The sequence below is a fragment of the Emydura macquarii genome, unplaced genomic scaffold (genome assembly GCF_026122565.2).
Source record: "Emydura macquarii macquarii isolate MOO-44397 ecotype Brisbane River unplaced genomic scaffold, CSIRO-AGI_Emac_v2 contig_18, whole genome shotgun sequence".
Classification (NCBI taxonomy): domain Eukaryota; kingdom Metazoa; phylum Chordata; order Testudines; family Chelidae; genus Emydura; species Emydura macquarii.
Window position 1 is genome coordinate 4,474,820 of NW_027130155.1, and position 18,521 is coordinate 4,493,340.

At 37.7% G+C, this 18,521-nt stretch overlaps 1 protein-coding gene across 10 annotated transcripts in view; it reads right to left on the bottom strand.

Annotated features, from left to right (window-relative positions):
• Nucleotides 1-18,521, bottom strand: part of MBNL1 (muscleblind like splicing regulator 1) — a 288,655-nt gene that overhangs the window by 4,192 nt on the left and 265,942 nt on the right. For all 10 annotated transcript variants that reach the window (XM_067550238.1, XM_067550686.1, XM_067550444.1 and 7 more), the window contains 6 exons: nt 16,082-16,339; nt 14,793-14,846; nt 13,806-13,959; nt 6,694-6,729; nt 5,897-5,991; nt 2,332-2,406 (listed from right to left, as the gene is read on the bottom strand). In XM_067550238.1, coding sequence (XP_067406339.1) covers nt 2,350-2,406; nt 5,897-5,991; nt 6,694-6,729; nt 13,806-13,959; nt 14,793-14,846; nt 16,082-16,339 — 654 coding nt within the window. In that variant the 3' untranslated portion in view covers nt 2,332-2,349. The remainder of the gene's footprint in view (nt 1-2,331; nt 2,407-5,896; nt 5,992-6,693; nt 6,730-13,805; nt 13,960-14,792; nt 14,847-16,081; nt 16,340-18,521) is intronic.

The window sequence follows — 18,521 nt, forward strand, 5'->3', positions numbered from 1 at the left end:
GGTAGTGGTTTAAATAAGGAGAAATTAAACAAATTATATAATTGGGTAAGGAGACAAGTAAGGGGAGTTTTTAATGCAGTAATAAATTAACCTATGGAAATCACTGTTGTAGGATACGGCTAAGGCAAATAGTTTAGTATGATTTTTTTTAAAAAAAGGACTGGAATATGACTACAATAATATCTGTAGTCATTCCAGCTAGGATAAAAGTTACAAGGGGTATCAATCCTTTTCCTTCAGGGTCGAACATCTACTAATGTCAAGAATAAACTTCCTCCTTGGCTGAAGGATTATAATGAAGATACTACGAAAATCATTGAAAATAATGGAGCTAGGTACCTAAGTACCATGGAGGATCCTGGCCAAAGTGAATAAGTTTTGTACAGCTTGAACCTGAATAGTTGACAGTACCTCTGTACTGGGATAGTGGTGAAAATAAAGCTGTATATTTACTTGCTGCAGCTATTAAGTTAACCTAGTGTATTTGGATATGTTGTATCAGACAGAAACAAAAATGAACAGCCCAAATCATAAATTTAAACTAGGATTTCATGATAGAAAGATCAGGAAAAATATCTCTCAGACAGGTGTAGTCAAGTAAAAGTCTTTCTTTGTAAAGAAAGGTTAAATTATAAAGATCTGACATATAATATCTGGGACTGTAGTTCAAGCCAAACATATGCAAGTGTAAATTGAGCTTGTATTCTCAGTATGACCTCTCTCTACTATGTAACCTATGTCACAAAAATACCACACATTATTTATCATAATTTGGCAGTCTGTGCTCAAGAGAAGCCAAAGGCTGAGTTAGACCAATGACTAAATCCTCATTCTCAATTACAGAGTCTATCTTAGCAGACATTTAGAAGACATTTAATAGGTCTTTCTAAAGCAACTCTCAATAGAGCAACCTGTCCCACATATAGCCAGTGGTCATATCAGCTAGTGGTGCCTCTGTCCAGTCCCAAACAAAAGCTAGATTCTTATTTATGAAACTCTGGTTTTATTAATGAGCTTTCACTCCAAAATAATGCTATATGAGCCCCAGTCTAAACTTGGCTGGTCCCAGGGTTATTTCCCCACCCAGCAAAGGCCTTCTCCACAGGGTGGCTAGATGGCATTAAAAGTTTAAGTCCGCTCTAATGATATGGCAGTGTTCTCCAGTTGTTTCACCCTGTTAGAAGGTGTTGGGACCTTACAGGGAGCTGCAGGTCAATGACTGCTAACTCACTGAGGTAGAGACTCAACTTCCTGGAGGTCTTCGTGCCTTGAACATTGTTGATAAGAACGCTGTGGCTTGGCTGGATTGCATATTCCAAATAATTATGATGTGGCTTATCAGACTCTACCTCACCACACCTGCCACAGTGAGTCAACAGTAATTCAGATGGCACATCCTGTAGGTTTCCAATTCCAGCTAATGAATGCTGGTCCACATCACAGTGAATGTCAGTGCTAAGAAGCTGAGGACTCCCCTCACCAAAAGATACTTTGGGAATGAACAACATTCATTTAAACCTGATAACAGCTGTATCTTTTGAAGAGGACAAACCCAGAGCAGATAAAAAGAAACTGAGTTTGCTACATCCTGAGCCCCCCCGAATATGGGAGGCTGATGTTTTGAAGAATCAGATCACATAATAAATGGTGAAATGCACCCTTAGTGCAGAAGACTGGAAGCAAGATTCTCAGCATCATTTAAGCCCAATGGCTGAGGAAGGCTGCAGGCAGACGGGGTGCTCAAGCTGGTCTCCTCATCATTTGATATTATGAAAAGAGTCTCTGCACTAGCTCCAAATAGGCTAGCATAAAGAGTTTGGTTGCAGGTGGGATGGGAAAAGACTATTGATTCCATCATCATGTACATCCAGATCACATCACCTGCACAAGTAGAGTGGGGGGAACTGTGGTAAGTATTGTAGATTACAGGCTATTGAGTAGCTGCTATGCAGAATCTGTGTGATCTGTTTCTGGAAGGAGGAAAGTTCAGCTTTCTGCCTGTTTGATCCTTGGCCTCTGCTGAGAGTGTCGGCAAAGGTGACTGTTAATGCCAAATGTGGCAGTCTTGTGATTTTGTTGACTAGCTCGACTGAAACCACCTACTCATTTCACACACTGTCTGTTTCTGTAATATTTTTTAAAAACCATTTCTATATGAACGTTGTGACTGACGTGCCAGAAATTGGGTGGTGCCAAAGAAACCCATATCAATTCTTTCATAACATTTTTTCATACTTTTTTAAAAAATCCAATATGTCCCTGAAAAAAAGACAAATCATGTACATACACAAAGAGTATGAAAACTTTGCAAGCAATGCATTGGAAACTTACTGTTTGATGACAAAATGTCTACATCTGTGTAACATACTTGTGGCTAGTCAGATGTTCGGCAGATATTATGGGTATCTATAGGTAAAAATTTAAACAGTGAATAACATGTGCAACAAGTCAACCAAGAGATAGAACATTTTATTAAAGAACATAACAATCGTTCAGAAAAGTGGGGATCTGCTGTGAGGTGATGGACTTTATAAGTTAAAAGTAAACTGAAGTGCTAAAGTAGCAACTTAAAACTGAAAAACGTTGTGATAAGTTCGAACAATGTAAATAAGTATTATTGTTTGTTTAGAAAGTAAGAGAAGTTAAAATCTACGGAAGTTCATGCAGTGCAGTAATTGAAAAGAGCCCTTTTTGTTGGCCTACACAAAGTTTTGTGATTTGGGTATTTCACTAAATCATTTGAAACAAACTCTACAGTTAAACAAGTTCAGCCAAATTTTGCACAGTGATCATTAACTTAGGGTGTCTCTATCTTTGGGCACCAAAATGAAGATGCCTTGTACTCTCTTTTCACAGAGTGTGAAGATCCACAGTTGAGCTGAGCCGTGGGTCCTCATCACCTATAAAAATGTGGTACAAGGTGTCAAAGTTGGGCACCAAAAAAGGAAGGCATCCCAAACTAGTGAACAATTTTCAAAATCTTTGTCAATAGAATTTGCCATGGCTCCCAAAATTTATAAACTAATTTTCCATAGTATTTTTTAAAATTGAAATCACAAGATAATGTTTAGAAGTAGCACAAATAGCAAAGAAGCACACAAAGCAATCATCTCTCTGGAGCCTAATCCTGCAGGCCTTCCAATGGGTGGCACACAGATTGAAGTCAGTGGGAGTGCATGTACATAGGCCTGGCCACATAGGGTCCTCAGTGAGGGAAAACAGTATTGTGTTTTCAGTGAACAACAAATGTTAAAAGAATCAAACATAAATTTGCATCACAGCCAGGACTGGGAAGTGGAAAGATACATTTATGTACAGAAAAACAAGCCCTGCAATATGATGTGATACTGATTTGTTCAAGATTAACAGCTATTTACAGTCATACAAGTTATATTTCCCATCAGCTAATAAGTTTGATACGTAAACCCACAAAAGAAAGGAAGGGTGGAAATATGTTTCTTAAACAAACTAAATGTTTTTAATGGTTGGGGTTTTTTCCACCTCTAATGCCCTCTCTTTACCTGTCATCTTTATACAATTACACAGCATTGCCAACTTGCACAGAAATGTGCTCCAAACATAATGAAGCTTTTCATACCATTTTGTCTACAGCTGCAGGAGAGGATGTTGCACCCAACTGTGTAGAAGCATCAGGGATAGTGCTGTCGAAACATACCAAGGACCTTCAACACCAGTCAATGAAGATGAAGGGCCAGATCTTAAGACCTTCCGCATGCATGTGCATTGCATTAAACAATTTCAGCATTGCTTACATACTATATACATATATTAATTATATATGTATATATTGAGGTTTGGCTGCAATACTTTATTGAAGTATGCTATGAGGGTCCAGGGAGGATATGCATGAAATGGTCAGATTCTACAACAGAAAGTTTCCCTATAATCTTTTTGGGCAAGTGCATGTTACCTCACACAGAGAGCAGGCATTTTGTGATTTTGCTCACTCCAGCAATTCTCAGGGGTATGCAGGCTATACAATCAAAATTATTTGAACTGTGCAGTAAATGACGCATGCTGTTAAGATATTTCTGACATACAGCAGATTTATTTAGCTGATACTCAGTTACAAGAATGATTACTTCTGCATGAGTATTCCAGGATATTAAATTATTCTTATTCTGGGCTAAATCTGTGAGAGACTTAGTTACTCACTAAAAGCCAAAATTAAGCCCTTTTTTTGTAGCACGAAGGGGTACGTGGTGAGAAATTACATTCAGTTTCTATGAAAACTAACCAGATTATTGTTTGAATTTTTAAAATATCTAATTAACATAAGGAAATCTGATGTGCACACTTATAAATCATTGTACCAGTGTGATTTTCAGGCATGATGGCTGAGATGCCAATTATGTATATGCCACCAAAGAGTTTACAGTTGCTTAGCAAAAAAGGTGGTGCACAACAAACAACAATGGAGATACACAAGGTCAAATACTGAGGCTCTGAGTCTGCCCTCATATGAAGCTCAGAGCCCTCAACCCTCTCTGTATGACACTCAACATTTTGCAGGAACAGGCTCTTGTTTTCTAGAACTAACATCCTATTTTACAAGTGCAGTTGACTGCAGGTGCAACAGATTTCAGGCAAAAATTCATAGGTGTGCTTACCTGATTGTACCTACACATCTGTTAGTTCTTTTTTATTGGATTTTTAAAAAGTGCTCTGAATCTGCCTGATTATTTTAATGGAAGTAGAGTTAGGTCAAAGGTGAGCATTTTTTAAAATCCTGGCCTTAAATACAAGCATTTACCCTTGCAATTAATTGTGAATGCAAAATACCCTCCCCCCCATTGGAAACTGAGTTAAGGACATTAATAAAAAAAAAACCCTAAAAGCACTTGTGGGCCTTCCAGTGACTTGACTGAGAGCACTACTGTGCATCCTGGCACAGACTTTGGTCCTATGTTTTTAACACAGTGATAACGTACAATAATTCTAAAGTTCCAGTATGGCTTATAACATTTATTTCTGGGTACATTTAAATAAAAGAGAAAGGAAATGATCTTTGGAATGTTTTTATTCTTTACATTTCATGTTCCAACTGTGATGTAATATAAAACAACTGCATTTTTACCAGTCTATTTAGCTAAAACATTGGGCCAAATTCCATCTTTATTTATGTAAGTGCAGGTTCCATTGGAATGAATGGGAGTTACACCCATGTAAATGTGGCCCACAACATTTATCTTAACACCACAGTTTGTAGCAGTGCAAGAAGTTTAACCTACAGTTTAACTTGTTTAAGCATTTTTTTTTCATTCTTATTTTATATCCAGATACGGCAACGTTTATGGTGGTTTAGAAAGAGTTTATTTAATCAGGTTTTAAAATGGACATTCAGTTAGTTCAAGTTTGTCCATTATAAAATTAATGAGGTCTCTCCTAATTAATTCACAAGTTGAGACAAAGATTTACAAGTGTGCCTCTGGGTGGCCTAAGTACAAATGTTTTTGTTTTGTTTTTGAAGAGATTCAGAACATGTCCAGACTCTTAAATTCCTGATCCTGTAATCCCTCCACGCACAGCTCCCACTGGCTTTGACCAGAGTTTTGCATGCAAAAGAATTGTAGGCTTCCTGTGCACAGAAAAATTGGATTCTACGTATTATCCCTGGCTCTTTACATCTATGAAAAGAGAAATAAGCAACATGGCCTACAAAATGTCACGACAATCAGAAAATCTCATGTAAAAATATTTCTAGCATCAGAAATGGAACTGTAGCACTGTCTGAGCATGGACAAATGCTTATTAAGCTATGCTGCAGCTCTTAGAAAATGTGTAGGCCAACAAGAAGTAAAATCAAAACCCCCATGCTCATTAAAAGCACCAGTTTCAAGTTGTTTTTAAGGAACAAAGCTGTAAATTAGCAAACCTGGTTGGCTGTGGCTGTTGCAGCGAAGGGGACACTTGTGGCAGATGTTGTTGCTGCAGACACAGTGGCTGGCGTAGCACCGTGCACCATGGGAACTTTCGGAAGGAAAATCATATAAGCCAACATACAGAAGAGTGTAGCAGTATGGGAACCATGGCAACATGTGATAGAATAATTGAGCATGGTATTTATCACAGCAATAAGCCATGTGACGAGACATCATTGCCAGCGAGTGACATGCAATAACAGTGCAAAGCAGGACAACATTCCAGGGAGAAGGGGAGAATAGGAAATGAAAGAGGAAAAAAAGGGAAAATGCTTGTTACCATCAAATAAAGAAAATTACCACAAACAACTTCAATTATTTCAATATGAAATCAACAAAAGTATTTTAAAATGTTCTTATATTTACGGTTTTTATGTCTAAACAAAAACACAAATAAGAAATCCAACCCAAGTATCTACTACACACAAAAATTAATCCATTTGAATGAAAGTATATTACTATAGTAAGATACAGTAAGTTACTTAATACAAGATAGTTTCTAAACACAAACTCACAGTCCAATCAAAATCCACCAAGGAAAAATGTGCAATTCAGAACACTACTATACGACTTCTAGGTGTCCACGTCAATTAAATAAAACTGCATTTAATTGACAGGTGTTAGTGCAAAGGCTGTGATGGGGGGGATGGATTGGCACAAAAGCTATAAGTTAAAACCTAGCAGTGGATTTTGAGGGTCCGTGAGCTGCACCACAGGTTTAAGATAATCAAGAAACAAAGCTGGCACCTACCAACACTTGTAGCGGGTGTCATGCACAATATTGAGCCTGCCCATCATGCATTGCAACAGGAAGGTGGATTTGAAAAGGGAAAAGAATTAAAACAACCCATCACACGTGTAATTAGAAAATTTCATTTGAATAAAGAAGAAAAATTGTTATTATGGGAACAGTGGCATGTAACTGTCAGCACAATAAATTATACAATAGCACAGTGATCAATTAGAACTAGTCTTAAGTGAAGAAAAAAGCTGATTGAACTGTGTGCTGGTACATTTTGTTTGTATATTTCTCTATAGTTTCTTTTATCTATAAAATATTACTAGAAAAGGTCTCAAGGCTTATTTAAAAATTCAGTTTTATCTGATTCATTTTTATCTTTCTACACGAACTTTGTTATAAAAATAAACATGTATTTCTTTTTAACTATATTTTATTAAAATTAAAGGAAATGATCAAATATGTCATTTATCTTTAACACACTCAGAGTAACCCAGCACCCAAAATTGTGTTAACCCTGGCACTATGATTATACGGAGATATGCAGGATAAAGAACGAAGGAGTCAAATTGTTTCACCCCTGTTCTCCAGTCCATATGCAGAGTTCTCCCCGCCAAAGCCCCTCATCTCTGATGCTGATGAGGAAGGAAGCGGAGAGTGTGCAGGCTGAGAGTGGGAGCAGGCTAAGGGACATGTTGTTCCCTTCTTGGTCTGACAATAAAGACAGTACAACCTAGGACTGTGCTCTCTTTTCTTCAGGAGTTGTAGGAGGAATTGGGGCCAGGCGGAGTTGTGGGGGGCCTGCCAGGGGCCAGAGCTTGTGTGGAGGACAGGGCATCTGTGTAGATGGCCCTGCCCCCAGCAGATCTCCTGATTATCCACTGGCTAATTAATAGCTGGCTAACTGAATGACAGGGGAGAAGGACAACCTTGTGTGGGTTATCCCATAGGAAGAGATGGTTTGACCCACAGTCCTGTGTCCTGTATTCCTCCAACCCCTCTGGAGGAATCTTATGTGTTTTGATACTTGTATCAGTGTTAGGACTAGGGCTGTGTGAAGAAATGATTCTTCAGTTCGCTGGCAGTTCCAAAACATTAAAAAAAACCTCTTAAAAATAAATTCATTTGGGGTCCAATGAAATGTTTTGTTTGAAATGAAACATTTTGTTTTGATTTTGAGCTTTTAAAGAAACATTTCAATGTTTTTCTTTTTTAACAACTGAAACAGTTTGACAAAAATCAACCCAAATTCACAAATCGTTTTGGTCAACCCAAATCTGATTTTTTTTGCTATAATTCTGTCCAGCTCTAGTCAGGGCAATGGTGATTTTGCAGACAGTATTTATTACAATATGTAGACATTGTGAGGTAAGCTGAAGTGTCAACTTTAACTTTTGATTTTCCTCACATTTGTTAATTCTGTATTTTAAAGGCAGGATAAAAAGTGCCGGTCTCCCATATAGCCCCCAGCACAACCTAAGCACACTTGATTGGCATTGTTTCTACACTGTATGACACACTTTGACCGTATGTTGTTGGCTCTCTAGGCCCAGTGACCTTAGTAGAAGATCAACAGTACTTAGATAATTTTTCAGTTGAGAGAGACAATCTTGTTGCCTCTCACTCTCTTTGTGCTATACAAATAATTAATTAATAAGCAATTCATTCTGCAAAGAGACAATATCAATAGAAGCGCTGCATTTTTAGGCATGCCTAATTGCCAGTTTTCAAAATCCAGTACTTTGGCAATCTCATTTATTTTAGTTAGTTAAATGCCTTGCTCTGCACTGAGAACTCACTGCTTGCATGTTTTTTTGTTTCCTACCTGAAGCTTAAAAATTAAGCATTATAAACAAAGCGTGCAATTCTTCACGTTCTATCATACTGACATTTTTAAAAAAGACTTTCTACCCTATTTAATGATATTGTTAAGATAAATTTACCCTGATATGAATTAAAATAAATTAATAATGAAATCCTGAAAATGGAGATCATATGAAAATGGAAACACACTCCGAATGACACTGTCTGTGGGAACTACTGCTATACTATTACCTGAGAAAGCCAGAAAGGTAAATTTTATTGGACACAGAGCTCTTTTTTAGCTTTGTATAAGTTCAAAAGCTTGTCTCTCACCAACAAAAGCTGGTCCAGTAAAAGATATTACCTCACCCTCCTTGTTTCTCTAATATCCTGGGACCAAAACAGCTGCAACATCACTACATACTATTACACTGACACAAGATGGCAATAACAAAAGGAAATTATTGTGCCTGAACGGTGATGTATGTTATCTTCTTAGCTTGTGCTATGTGTGTGTGCTTAGCTTGTGCTTAGCTTGTGTGTGGTGTATAGATATTTACGCCATGTTGCAGTGGCTTGCACAATGCCAAAGCCATTGTCTTTTGGGGAAAAAAAAGTAATTAATATAATTAATACTGGAGCAACATGGAAGTTAATTCCTAAATGCCTGTTATTACAAGAAGATACATTTAAGGCTATTGGGGGAAATGGCATGATTAATCTTTCTAATTACTTAACTGTTTCTATTAAACAAAAAAGAATGTAAATATTCGTCAAAGATTTTTTAAAGGAAGGCTATTTAAAGGAAAGGCCTCATCCTGCTTGCTTTACTCACATGTGAATTGCTACTGAAGTCAACGGGACTACTAGTGAGAGCGAATATATGGCCCAAGATTTGGCCCTGAAGTACAAACTGTGTGTTAAAAACTTTGCTCTCCATTACACCCACATGACCTCAATGATGTCAATGAGGTTGCACGGGTGTAAATGAGAGCTGCACCACCCTATGTTATTAGACATGTACAAATGTCCTATTTATTATATTTTACATATTTTATTATACCTTGTGTATTACATCATTCCATGCATAATTAAGTCTACATGCTAAAAACAAGAGTTAGCTTTTTTGTGATGATTCTCTGAAATATAACTAAAGCTTTCACCTTAAATTTTAGTTTGAGTTATCATCATCATTAACGTTATAACCAGTACACACAGTTTTCAGAGGGATTTGCAGCAAATGAACATAAGGCAGCAATGAAAATACTAGCTAGGGTGCAATAACTTGCAAATATGAAGACATAATGCAGTAGGACCCACTTGCCAATAATAAAAATCACTTTTGCTATGACCTTAATATTAATCTGGACTTCAAAAGCCTTGATTTACTAATAAGAATGTATGAATAGTGAATCTGCTAGTTCAAATGTTCCTTGGCTTTTCAGCACAAGGCAGCATTTGTTTTCAAGCGTGTGCTAATTAACTGATTATAATTTCTCAGCTAAATGACTTCTAAAGAGAATATTGTAATTTTGATGAATACTCTGTTTTGTACACAGTTCCTTTTTCTCATTATATATATTTCCTACTCCTGCTTTGCTGTTTCACTCAGGTTATTTATTCTATTAAATCTAGAAAGCACCACGTAGACCAGATTATCCGTAGAGAACACGAGCGCTTCAATCTGAATGAAGAATTAGGGTTACAGAGCCAGATCCTTCTCCCATTAACATTTCAAGGGGAGCAAGATTAGTCCTCAGCGCCAGAGGCCCCAATTCAGGAAAATGCTTAAGTATGTGTCTAAATCCATCTTTAGTTAGGAAAGCACTTAGGGCTTGATCCTGCTCCCACTGAAGTTTGTGGCAAAACTCTCATTATTTCAGCGTGGTGCAGGATCAGACCGTTAAACACATGCTTTTTAAAGGTGTTTAGCTACCTAAAGATTCAGCTAGTCTCCTAGGGGATTTTCTAAAGCACTTAGGTACCTAACTCCCATTGATTTCAAAGAGACTAACATATCTGGGAGCTTTTGAAAATCTGATTGGGTGTCTCTCTGCTTCTTTAAATTCCTAAATTATTTTAAAAATCTGGTCCATGATGCTTTCCTGAATTGGGAGCCTAGTTTGAAACTTTATACACTGATCTAAGGTCATGTCTAAGATGCACTAATCCTAACTGGTGAGATGTTACCAATTTAAGCACAAACGGTGCAGAGCATCCACTTATGGTCTGACCTGTTGCAGTTTTGTCCCACATCTATACTAGAGCTGTTTTAAACTGTTTCAGGTGAGTACTAATCCAAAGTTCCTGGAACAGCTCCCGGAAGCAGTGCATTCTGGAAGACTTCGAAAGATCAGAGGCACACAGGAGGAAGACTATCGGAACCATTTCAATGTAAAGTGTTTTAGGTTCAGCTTGTCAAAGAGATTTCAGTGTCTGACACTCAGTGAAATCAGACACATCTGTGCCAGTTAGGAGTGGAATCTCAGTTCTGGTATTTTCATTTGTCTCCTTTTTACTGACACATGTCACCAGACCCTGTAGTTATGGAATGGTTCCCTCCCTGCCAGTACTTCACCTGCCCTGACATTATTACAGATGAATTCTGGTCTATTGCACTTTAGAAAAAACAGGTATAGATTCAAGACTAGATTGTGAGTTCCTCTGTGCCTAAGTGAGAGCGAGGGAGCACCAGGAGCCTTCATCCCTTTATTCTTTTCACGGGCAGCATTACCACGGCTCCTTGTTAGTGCCACTGATGGCAACTCCTGACAAAAGGCTGGAGAGCAATGAGACTATGGTTCCATCCTTTACATTGGCCACGCCTGAAGGGAAGCATATACTGCACTGTTTAAAGGGCAGCCGAGCTGCCACTCCAGTGTGCACTTTCCAAAGTCTGTGAAGGCAGGGGTAAGTAATGCTCTAACCATGGAGGACAGGGCTTGGAGGAATCTGGAGATTTAGGTACTACATGTGTCCCCCTTTTTTCCTCCATTCACTTTTTCATTCATGCCTGGCAGCCAGAATTTGAGCCCTGGAATGTGGAGGGATGTCTAGGTATGTTTGAAACACAAATCCAACATTGTTGCCAAAGGTGAAATCCAGCTCACAGGGCTCTCCAGTCCACATACGCCCTTAATGTACAAGTCCTGTGAAGAGTCTTGCCCTCTGTGCCCTCTTCTCTCTGGTGAATTTCACCAAGGGATTTTAAAAAATCAGTCCCTGCTCTTTGGGACCTGATCCTGAATGGTGCTGAGCCCCCTTGACTCCCACTGAAGAATTGAATCTTGAAATGAGACAAGTGCCAGTTGGGAGGTGCCAGGCACCCTCAACTCAATACCGTTGTCATGACGTCACATGAAGGGCATCCAACACCTCTCAGAACTGTCACTGTCGTGTGAATGAACCTCTCAAAAATATGCTGTAGGCTCCCTTGCTGGCTCTCTGGAAATTGGTTGAAAAGTACCATTTCCACAGCTGTGCTGACCTCACTGATAAGAATGATGCACAAACAAGAATTCAACTAATTTTAACTCCATAAAAACTGGGGGGCCACAAAGAAAAGTGCAGTGTTGTTTTAGTGGGAAATAAGGTTGTTTTAAAGTTTCTGTGATGGCATTAGACCAATGGAAAACTAAAATGGGGGCTATTTTGCCCATTAACAGTCATTTTTAATTAAAAAAATGAAAAACAGAATTGGTACAATAGCTTGTACAGGCTAAATCCTGAAGCTCCTAGCCTGTCCCCTCTGAATTCAGTGTCCAGCATCCCAATGGAGTTTGAATGAGTCCTGAAGTTCTGACTTAGGCAAAATGCCCACTGACCTCAATATGAAGTTGCCTGAATAAGGACTGAGAAAGGCCTCTTGTATTTATTGACATCCTCTGTCTATTATGTGATGTAAATGCAGTTTTATTCATACAAATGACATGAACAATCTCAACAGTAATAGGCCCGATTCTATGGGAGTTGAAGATGCCAAATCCCTATTGATTTAAGGGAAGCTGATGGGGCTCTTTACCAGAGATGTAAAGCACCAACCAGGATCGAGGGAACTTTTAAAATACGTGAAGCCTACAGGATGGACTGTGATTGTCTAATACGTAAATACATCTTAAATGTCTCTTTTAAATATGTGTATTAGAAGCCTGATCCACAGACCACTGGAATCAAAGACAGTCTTTCTGTTGACTTCAATGGGCTTTGAATCAGGCCTTAGTTGCCTAATCAGCTTCAATGGTTCCAAAAAAGTTATGTCTCATGTCAAGCAGCTGTTCCGTATATGAAAATTACATGTGTATATTTTGACTGAATGACAAACTACACCACCAAAAATGGAGCGGTAAGAGTATACCATGCTGATATGGCTGAAACACATGTCAAAAAATGGTTAAGAAATTATTTTTCTGTTTCTGAAAGCCAGTGTTCTCATTTTTGTTACTTACATCTTTTTGCAACGTCAGTTCTTTCCAGTTAAAATTTGCCTTTCGCAATTTCATTAAAAAAATTCATAGCAGAGTTTTAAACAAACTGGAAATGCATTTTATGAAGCAACTAGTGATACAGACTTCTTATAGATCCAATCCTGCAGACTTTACACTACAAAAATTGACTTCAGCAAGATTTCTTTAGAAGTAATGAGTGCAGGTTTGGGCTCTACCACAATCAAACTAAATTATTAGGTATCATTTTATCATTCTTGACTTAAAACAACTGGGGCTCTATCTTGCTCACATTGAAATAAATAGGAAAATTTCAGTATCTGATCCGCTGATTTTTTTTTTACACTCTCTGTATGCTTCCATATTATTTTAGCTGTAATTCCATCTAAACTGTGCATTTAATGATCACTAAGTAAAATTCAAAACCTCACCAGTTACGAAGTGATACGGTTCAGAAATACGGTTGCTAAATAAGTTAAGGCAAAGGGGTCTTACTGCAAAAAGGAATAATACAAAACAGCTGAATAGATGTGTAATAAAGTTATTTAGGAAAAAGAGAAACAAGAGAACAGATTTCAGAATCTGTTTTGAAATGATAGATCATGTGCTTCCAAAACATTGATTTTCACTTTAGATTGGAGAACACCTACCCAGCTTCCAAGACAAGCATAGACAGAAACAGCATTCTACAAGATCCCTACCTGATCACGAACACCCTAATTCTTAGACTTCCTTTCCTCAGTCTAAACAAAAAACTCCCTTCAACAACTGTGCGAATATCAACAACTATTGATACAGATACTTTTAGAAGTTTATTACAAACGCTGGACACTAACTTTGTGGCATACTTTGCTCTACAAAAACTAAAGAGATACTTACCTGGTGGGAGGAAGGCTGTATGCTGTTGTAACTGCATGTTGGCAAGAGCTTGTTGGTATTGGAAAATACCAGTATTAAAGACTGCGGTGGCACCATTGGTTTTTTCAAGCGCAGGCCTCTTTGGTAATGGGGGAAGTACAGCTTGAGGAATTCCCTAAACGGTGGATGAGTATAAAAAATAAAGTCCAGTCAAAAAAAAAAAAAAAAAAAAAAGGAAGGAAGGAAGGGAAAAAAAAAGAAAAAGAAAAATCAGTAGAAGGCAAAAAAGAGTCAGGCAGCACCATGTTTATCCATGAGCAAGCAAACACCAGAGCAGACTTAAACTACCAAGTAAAAAGGCAAGGTAACAGCTTTAAAAGGAAGCATTACTTTAGTCTAACACTAAAGTAATATAAGTAAATGTACTGGAGCTCTTTGTTATAATAATGTGCTAAAATATTATATAAAGCTTCAGGTTTTCAGTAAGAAACAATATTGGGGGAAAAAAAGAAAGCTGCACTGCTAGCTCCATGAGGATTGACAAATAAAAGCAATGTTAATAGTAATCTATTCAGAGTGAATGAAACAGATAAGATAATATTAAAAATTATACCCAAGTTCCCAAAGTCTAACTAGACATGCAAAAATATACCAAAGCATGCTGGTACTTTAACATTGCATTACAAATGTTAAATCTACATAAGAATATCACTAAGCCATGCCAAGCAAACAGATACATAAATATACAGTAATAAATACAATTTTAATGTCCTCAAAGTACTTCATTTACAACATTCTAAAAGGTGGTTAAACTGAATGTGGGCTGCTGCACTTTAAGAACATTTGTTTGGCATATACATTTATGTGTATATTGGTTTTTTCTCCACTAATTCAATCAGGAAACCACACTCAGTTTTCCATTGTATTTCAATACCTTACAAATTAATAAAAAAACTTGCATCTACAATAAAGCTACATGCCAAGCTAAAAGGTGAAAGGTCATAGTACCAGGTCAAAGGTTGCCTCGAGGGGTCGCTTCAGTGATTTGACAGCCGACTGAGTCTTAATTAGCAGGCAGCGAGCACATGATGGCAATGGGCCAGTGGGGTTCAAGCGCATTAACATAAACAGCAAGCAGAGGTGCATCATGGGGGCAGCAGTGCATTTTTGGGTAGGTGAGAAAAAACAAATAAAAAACAAATCATCGGAATGCCATATACAACGAATAACAAGACTAAGCATGCACAATAAAGGCACTACTGAGTTGTTATTGTGAGGATACAACCTCTATGTAGTTAATTACAAACAAGGTAATCTAACAGAAAAGAGTGAAAGAAGGAGAGAGAAAGAGAGCCTGCCTTCTGTATTTTTGCTCAAGTATCCATAAACAAACACAGAAAAAGGCCTCTCTCAGGTGTATTTGTACTATGCTATGGATATCAAACAACGTTTTACATGAAGTAGTATTTTAATGGTCAAATCATGTAGTTATGTAAAAATATAGGACAACATTGACAGCTAAGCAAAGAACAAAGACTGGATCCATTTAAAATAGGTTTTCGACCACATTAAAAATTTACCTTAAAAATACATTGTAGCAAATAGCCTGCTTGTACTAATCTCTAATACCTTCAAATGTACTGCAGTTTTCCTACTTACTCCATGTAATTGCCATATTCAAGCATTCCTAGTTGTGCAATTATTCATCACATCATAATAGTTAAGATGAACAAAACATGATTAAATCTCCCTGAAATAATGTTACAGTCTATTTGCTTGAAAACCTACTCTTAAGTAGTTTCAGATCTTGTTTTTTAAATTAAGTAATTTTTAAGCATATTACTGGTGGTACAAAAAAACCCCGCACACAGATTAAAGAAGAGGAAAATGAAGTTTAGTGTAGAAACAGAAATACCATTAATGGTAATTTAGATGGCTACACTCAAAGACAGAAATAATGATCCCTACAAATAGATTTATAGCAATATATACATACACGCACACTATATTTATATAAATAGATAGATACATACGTTGAGTCTACATATAAGTATGCACATGTAACTATTATGTATACACACACACACACCCCCTGTATACATCGGCTGTCAAAAATTAGTAAAATATTTTAAGTCTGAAACTATTTAAGAGTAGATCTGGCATCACTTGCTGTGAAAGCTCATTTCACTGTGTAGTGACTGGGATACCTGAACAAACATATCTTCAGCAAGAATAGTTAATAAATGAATCATTTTCTATCATCAGTGTTACATTTTGAAGGTGTTTTCTGGACTCACCATGGCAGCTGCAGTAGCTGCTGCTTGGGCAGCTGCAGCTTGGTTGACCTGGTACTGGGCAGCCTTGATCTTGGCTTGCAGATGTGCAGGAGGATGAAAATATTTGCACTTTTCCCGTGAACACCTCCCTTTGATGTAATCCATGCAGACAGTAACTGTGTTGTCGTTGGTATCAATCATTGCACTGTCAGCAGGATGAGCAAACCGGCAATCATTTTCTCCTCTGTTACAATTGCCACGCTGATACTCTCGACATACCTGCAGCATCATTAAATGAAAACCAGTTAATGTGCCTGGGTATCACATGACACTATTGGCTTGAGAAAAGTGATCACAGAGAAGGTGTAAAAAATAGCCTGCATTTTCAGGGAACTCTTTTCAAAAACAAAAACTAACAAAAGCTCTGGTACTGCAAAGGTGCCTTGAAGTTTGGCATCTTGCCCTCACTTTAGAGGTCCCTTTACACTGCTAGTGTAGTATGAAAGAGCCTGAGTAAAGGCGCATCAGGCTCAGAGAGTCCAAATCCATTGGTTTCTACTGCTGGCTACATTTGGTCCAATTCATCAATATGTACTGGTTTTGAAAAAATGTGCTTGAATGATAATTAAAACAATAAGCAGAGGTAAAAACTAATGGCCCTTCATTGTAACACACGTTGCTAAAGAGAACTGTTAAGAGTTGTCTTATTAAGATAAATATGTACAATTATTGTCAAGGCGACCTTCCTAATCCTTTGAGATCGATTCCACGAGCTACATTTTTGGCTTCAGTGCATTACACACTATTACCTTTATAATTTATATAGAGGTATGTCAGCAATAAGCATCACTAGAAATGCAGCACTCAGCTATTCCACCCTTTTACCACAAGAGGGCAACCCAAAACACACAATGACCTACAGTCTGTTTTTTCTGTACCTCCGCCACGGCAATTCCACAAATTTACAGGTAACCAACCCTCCTTTTTACCCAAGGTAGGAGTAAAGAGTAGGTAGGTAATCCTTAGGAAAAACAATACAGATACAGCCAAAGGAGTTGGAGGTCTCGCTGACATATGTATACTGCACAATCAAAACAAAAGCTTTAAAGAAACAGAAATCCAGATATTCCTTTTGGCACAGGAGAACAACCCCCCTAACTAGTTGTTCCAATTACAAAAACGTCCCTTGGATGCCAGAAAACCAAAAATCCCACTAACAGAACAGTAACTTCTCTAAATGGTAACCTCCTCTTATTATTGCATCAAAACGTTGGGCTTATTTCTTAAGAACTTTGCAAATCCTAAATTGAAGGGAACCACATTCAAACTTTAGTTTTATTATCAGCTCCTTACAAATTACAACCAATAATAATTACAGTAATGAGTTTTACACACTAACTTCTAAAATCCTTAAGAAAATGCAAAGGTTCATAAGCAGGTAAACTTGCACACTGAACAAAACTAATACAACAGACAGAATGTCCTTTATAAGGTGGGTGCCAATGAGTTTGGAATATTAGCATTTCCTTAAGAAGTCTGGTTCTGGTCTCTGCAACAACGCAAATAGTGTTCTTTGGTGTTTTTATTCACACTAGATCTCCAGCTACCCCTCTAATCCTCTGTACTCCTTCAAATTTCAATCAGATGTCATCTTAAAGACTCCTCCCTACAGCTCCTGAAATTGAGCAAGTGGCTCTATTAGAGGGTGACAGCAGCACTATTGTGAGTTTGACAACACAGGTCATATATTTTGTCCAGCCATTGTCACCGACTTATTTGGAAAGTCCTCCATTTGAGGGCAGACTTGCCATCTGTGCATCTCACACATTAACATAGTCAAGGCCACAAATGAGACTCTCTTTATCTTTAGGTTCATATTTAGGCAGTTATCCTACCAAAGTGACTAATAGTTTCTAGTATTTCCATTTGTTTGCTTCTTTATGCTGAATAGCGACTTTACCAACCTACAGTACATTTTACATGTAGAAAACCGTACTTTTTTCACTGTGACAGCTATGCTAGATCTCCCAGGTACCCATGCCCTTAAAATCTACTATGATCCTTGGGATACATTTTTCTGGCAATAAAAATCATTGTATCATGGGAAAATTCTCTCCCCCACCCCTCTGATAAGCAACAGCAGCTCACATGAATGGAATGTATCAATCCAGCCAGGTCTGCAATGTTTGGACAACATTTAAAATGATCCACACTCAAACTGAAACTTTTTTGAAATTCAGAAAAGTTCAGTCAACTCTGTCCTTACGTTCTACTTTGCTGTGTCATGTTCTTTTCTACTTCCTGATTTCTGCCAGGACCAGAAAAAGAAACACAGAGAGGCTGCCTTCTGCTCAAAGTATTTCCAGCTAAATGTACAATATATTGGAGATCTTCTGGAAAAGTCTAATCTCAAGAAATTTCCATCTTGATTTCCAGATTGAGTGGCATGGTTAAATCTAGC